Source organism: Gracilinanus agilis, chromosome 4 (genome assembly GCF_016433145.1).
Source record: "Gracilinanus agilis isolate LMUSP501 chromosome 4, AgileGrace, whole genome shotgun sequence".
NCBI classification, from domain to species: Eukaryota; Metazoa; Chordata; class Mammalia; order Didelphimorphia; family Didelphidae; genus Gracilinanus; species Gracilinanus agilis.
This window is the reverse complement of record NC_058133.1, coordinates 62,356,401-62,362,544: the sequence shown is the minus strand read 5'-3', so window position 1 is coordinate 62,362,544 and position 6,144 is coordinate 62,356,401. Positions and strand designations below refer to the sequence as shown.

General features: G+C 40.2%; 1 protein-coding gene across 1 annotated transcript in view; it reads left to right on the top strand.

Moving 5' to 3' along the window:
* The window catches only part of DPT (dermatopontin), a 40,854-nt gene extending 35,739 nt beyond the window's left edge, over positions 1-5,115 (top strand). Inside the window, exons 3-4 of the mRNA XM_044672381.1 lie at positions 89-196; positions 3,380-5,115. Of these exons, the coding sequence (XP_044528316.1) occupies positions 89-196; positions 3,380-3,446 (175 nt within the window). The 3' untranslated portion in view covers positions 3,447-5,115. The remainder of the gene's footprint in view (positions 1-88; positions 197-3,379) is intronic.
* Positions 5,116-6,144: the final 1,029 nt, after the last annotated feature.

The window sequence follows — 6,144 nt, the reverse complement described above, 5'->3', positions numbered from 1 at the left end:
CTCTCCTCTCCTCTCCTCTCCTCTCCTCTCCTCTCCTCTCCTCTCCTCTCCTCTCCTCTCCTCTCCTCTCTTCCTTTTCCCTCACAAGGCTGACAACAGAATACCCAGGCCACTATGGTGAAGAGATGGACATGATATCCTACAATTATGAATACTACATACGGGGTGCGACAACCACTTTCTCAGCAGTGGAAAGGTAAGTCAATCTTCATTTTGGATGAAGAACGGGGAAGCAGGAAAGGGACATATGAATATGTCAATATACAGTCACCCTCATTTTAGTGTCCCACCTGGTAGGAGATCTACAGAGTAACATTTGTACAAATGGAGCAACTCAGGCAAAAAAGAAGCAAGTTATTCTATTTAACTATCCAGGTCAGGCCAGCTGTAGAACTGGGCATCAGATTTATATCATATATATAGATGTAAATATATCAGATTGTGTGCGTTTGTGTATAAACAATATGAGTAGTGATTCTCAAAGTCTTATAACAAGTGAACATTATCATGACCTTCCTCCCATCTTTACCACTTTTCCCATTTGGGGAGGGAATGTTAGGAAAGTGGACCTTAACCATGCTCTGCCTGAAGTCACCAAAACTATGGCACAAAATCTTTGCATTAAAGAAGATATACTTCCCCCATGAGAGACCACTTACTTAAAACCTCTTCACTCTTCTTCTAAACACAGTCCTAAGAAGTTCAGTTATCTATTTTCCTAGCCCATAGCAGCTTCAAAGGCCATGGGTATATTGCCAGAGGCAGGCATTCAGATATGGAAGTTAATAACCTGATTACAAGGTAGAAATAAAAATATTATTAAAAAGCAGATCCAAAAGCTAAAGACATGGATTGCCAACTAGAACCATTTGGTAAAGGAGACCCTAGTTTCATATACTTCAAAAGCCCCCTAGAGCATTATTGCACAAGGCAGTAATTGGTGTGGCCCATTGGACAGAAGAGTGGATCTGAAATCAGAACACTAGAGAGTTCAGATCTTGACTCTACAGGTTACTACCTGTGAGTCCTTGAGAAAGCTACCAAGCTTCAGTGAAACTCAGTTTCCTTGTTTGCAAATGAGGGCTAGGGCTAGATGACCTTTAAAATTCCTTTCAGTTTTAGGTCTGGGAGTCAAGTCACCAAGCATTATTAAGTGCCTGTCATATGTCAGGCACTGTGCCAAGTACTGGGGATACAAAGAAATGTAAAAACAGTCTCTACCCCCAAGAAATCTGCAGTCTAATGGGGAAGGGGAAGACACCATGCAAACAACCATATGCAAAGAAGACAAATACAAGGTAAGGGCAGCGAAGTTGCCCTGTGGTTAGAGAGCTAGACCTGGAGATGGGAGGTCCTGACTTCAAATTTGGCCTCAGAAACTCCTTAGTTGTGTGACCTTGGGTAAGTCATTTAGCCCCAATTGCTTTGCCTTTACCATTCTTCTGCCTTCAGATGGATTCTGAGACAAAGGATAAGAGTTTTTTTTTAAATACCTAGAAGTTAAATTGGAAATAAATTCAAAGGGAAAGCATTCGTATTAAAGAAGATTGGGAAAAGCTTTTGGAAGGCAGTGGCATTTTGATTAAGACATGATGGAAGATGGAGATGGAGAAAATTCCTGGCATGGGGGACAGCTATTACAAATACTGATTATCTTGGGGGGGAACAGCAAGGAGGGTTTAATCACCAAATCCAGTGTCCTATGTTCACAATGGAAAAAGTTAAGTTTGTTTTAGTTTAATAAAGCAGGAGAGTGTATAATTATATTTCAGAGAGAATTCCATTGTAAATGATTAAAGAAAAATGTTTTGTCACTTAAAGGAGTAAAGTTCACTTATTCAGCAAGTGCTGAATAAGTGAGACGAGATGACATTGCTTATAGTGGAGCTCACCCATACCTCAAGGTCTGCTGTTCCATCCAGCAATCCTGATTTGGAATTCTGCCATTTTCTTCCCTGTCGCCTACTGCAACATTCCAGAGACTCCAGGTTGAGAAATGTGCACTAAATGTAGTACACTTGGCATATTCTTCCCCTCTAAAAGAAAACTGCTTTGTTGTTTTCCTTTAGAGAGGCACCGGGAACAGAGCCCCCGGAATGCCTTTCAAGACTGCCTCTGAACATTGCCCAACACAAATTAACAGCCTCTTGAAGCAGTAGGTGAATGCCCTGATTTGGGTCCTTATTTGTTTATGACTTTTGGTATCCCAGATACCCACTGTCCTAACACAACCATGCCTGATAAATGTACATACCACCAACTGGTTAATCTCCAACCAGAAACAAGTCATCCATTGTATTGACACTTGCAAGAGCCATGGCCAGTCAAAAGTAGTTGGCCACCCAGGCTCTCGAAAACTTTTGCCTGGTCTCCAAATTGTTCTAAACAGGTAACCTTGGAGCAGAGGTTAGAATGAGGAGGACCACTGTGGGTCATTGGTATGGTTTATGCAAGGACTGCAGAGATACTGATAGTGATACCAGCCATTTTTCCATTCATAGCATGATGGGAGGACCTTTCAGGAGTCAGGCTCAGGAGTCCCATCTAGGGAAGAAAGATATAGGTGAACTGAAGAAAGGAGCAGTATCAGGGATGAAGCAAATGTTTCAGTTGACCCATGCTCTGAGAACTCCTACCTCTACACATACCATCCACTGTTTTGGGGTTCTATTAAATTTCTTTTCCCCATTTCATGATTCTCATATACTGTTCCATTTACCTCTACTAATATAGGGTTCTTTAACTGAAATTGTCAATGTATTGAGGGTCCTGATATTTTTTAAATGGATTAAATGCCTTCCTTTCCAAGCTTTTATCCCACTTAATCTAGGGAGACTTTTTTAGTTCATATGTTGAATTGGTCAATGGTGGTAGCTATGCATGACTGAAAACTGAGATCCTTACTTATCCAAACTCAACCCAAAGAGGGCTAAATAAGGTCCAAAATCACCATGTTCCCAAGCAGTGATTTTCAGTCCTTTAGGTCCCTGGATGTCAAGGACTCTTAAACTGGGTACTTTAAAGCCATAATCCATAGATTTTGGACAAATTTTGCTCTTCAATTTAGTATGTATATGCTTAGGGAAGTCATGGCTCAGCTTCCATGAGCCTCAGATTCCCACTGTGGAATATAAGAAAAGACTTGCACTATCTACCTCAAAGGATATCTGTAAATTTCAAAAATACTCCCAAGTTGTCAAGTAAAAGTAAGCTATTATTAACTGCTTTTCATAGCCCCTCCAAACTATCCTTTCTTTGTTCAGTAGGTTAGTCATGCATTGGCTACTGAGGAATTTGTTTTCCTTTCATTTGCTCTATTTGTATAGCAGACTACCATGTTTTTGACATCACCCTTCTGTCCTTTTCTCTCTTCCCACAGGGATCGTCAGTGGAAGTTCATAATGTGTCGGATGACAGACTATGACTGTGAATTTGCAAATGTTTAGAATGTCACATACCAAAGTTGGTGGGAGAGTCAGGAGACTGGGGAGAGGGCTAAAAGGCATTGTTATTCATCAACAGATCAGCATGAGCTCCTACTGAAGGACCTGATCTTCTATCTTTCCCTCCATGAGTTATTGACTGCAGTCCATTTGACCTTTCTGCCTACTACCATCATTCTAATTAAACCCATAGGTTTCATTAAATCTTCTTTCTCATTGTTGATGCTTTGGTTAGAAACCATCTTATGTCTGTCAGTGGCTTCTTGTATTATGTCATGTATGCATTTCACCTGTTCAATATGCTATAAGAGAATCTAGTTTTGTGGAAGACATGTCATAGATGTATCATTGTCAGCCAGAAATAAATATTAAGAAGTATATCATAAGCTGAAAGTAAGGGCAGAGGGATCTAGGTGGAAGAAGATGAAGTGTATATCCAATTGTTGTCTATTTGAATCAAACATTGTTTCCTCACTCTATCCTAACCAGAAATTTTTTCTTGCCATGTAGCACCACATAAGGGACATTTGAATTGTATGATATGGTAGTGATGGTGGTGGAAAGGAAATCGAGGGAAGCTCAGAGCTTTGGCAAGAAGGAGATTTTAATTGGCTAAAACAATTTCCTTTCTTTAGGGGAAAGTGAAGAGGGTGGCATGTGGTAATGAAAATGGTGTATATTTATGTTGGAAGGACAAATGGAAGAGGACAGGAAAAAAAGATACAGTAAATCACGATAATGTGTAGGGAAGAGAAATGCTTGACAACAGTGATCAGTTAGGAATTCTGGAGTGATAAGCCAGGTAGTTCTCACTACCACCACTGCTTGAGGTCATTCCAATGAGGTTCTGAATTAGGAAAGTGGAAGGAAAGGTGGAAATATTCAACAGGACATGGAAGGGGACATAACAAGGAGAGATTCCTAAGGCAGCTACCCACTAAGGAGATCCTTGGGAAACTTTTTCCTTGTCTGCATGTTTGTGTTCCAGGCTGTGGTTGGGAAACACTGGCCTTGGGTACAGGATCCTCTCCCTATAGATGGTAGGTTTCTTTGATAAAAGAAAGGCAGTAGATATGGGAAACATTCTACACTTCTTCCCTCCTCCACTCCATGACACCTCCAGTCCCTATCACTTGGCACAATGATAAAGACCATAAATAGAATAAACAAACTAAATAAAAATTTTAAATCCACTATATATATTTATAACTAGTCAGCGTCTTTTTTTCTCTTCTTTTCTCAAGCTTTCCAATTTTATTTAAATCATTCTTTTGTCCAATTTAATACTTTCTTTTTAACATCTTCCCTCCACTTTCTCCAATGGCCTTTCCTCTTTTTTTTTGCCAGGGAGCCACTGCTCCCCCCACCCCTGTGCTGTTCGTCTCTCTTTGCTGTTCCCAAAGGTTCCAGAAGAAGGATGGATGCAAGGCAAAAACCAAAGAAATCTACCATCATCCTGTGTGCCTTCTATTAAGCCATTGAGAGAGAGAAGCCTCAGAAATCCAGTTCACATGGAGATTAATGGTGGGCTTGATTGAGCTTATTTTTTTAGTCAGTAAGGATATAAGCTCCTTGAGTACAGGAACTTTCATATTTGTATCCCTATTACATAATAATAATAGCTAAATTTTATATAGTGCCTAAAGGTTTGCAAATTGCATTATATGTTTAAACCTTTAATCCTGTATAATGCTAACAAATAGTGGGTACTTAATAAATACTCATTGATTTATTGTTATTATTATTATTATTATTAGTTAAATCTCTGATTAGTCAAACCTTAGGCTTCCAAAGCTTCAACTTCAGCCTCTTTAGAATGAGAAAGACTATCCTTCTTTGTCTTAAATTCCAGAACAAGGACTTTTCTACCCCATTTTTCCCTTTACTTCTGTTGGAGATTTTAATTTGCAACAAAAGGACTCAGTGTGCTGTCCTTCACAAAAGAAACCATTAATATTTCAGAAACTGCAGCACTGGTTCTGTCCCAGATCCAGGAAATGGCCCCGGATTGAGGGAGAGGTGGTGGTGAGAGGGACCCAGCTGGAAACAGAGACAAGTACTACTGATTGCCTGAATTGCCAGTCCCCAAGAAAAGGCAAAGCTAATGAAGGATGCTGGAGCACACAGCTGGAGAGTGACTGGCAGAGCTTGTACAAGAACACTCATGGCAGGAAAGGACAGATAAAGAATCTCATGACAAGAGGTGCCAAGTAGAGTAAAGGGAGAAATGCCTTCCTGAAGTATAATGGCTGGTCTGCAAACAGGGTGATGAAGGGGAAGTTAAGAACCGACTCTTTGGTTTGGGTCCAAACAGTTTACATCCTTTGTTACGTATTCACCACAACAAATAAGTAATGATGAAGTATGGGGGTCCAGGGGTGAACATAGGAGACTGGAAGTCAGGAGATCTGAGTTCTTGCCTAGGATCTTCCTGTAACAAGCAATGGAATCTTACATAATCAAGTCTCTCTGGGTCAAAGTTTCTTGCCCTACCTGCTTCATACCATCATTACAAGGATTTGGTGAAAAGTAAAAGGCTTTGGGAAAATTAAAAGCAATTTAAAAATATTATTCTATGCAATAGCCTTGTGAGGCTGGGCTGTGTTCTCATACCTCCACAAATCCAGAAGTGAGCGAGCATCTAAGTACTTGCTATATACAAAGCTAGAGGGAAAATGGCCTAGGAGGAACAAAACTAGTC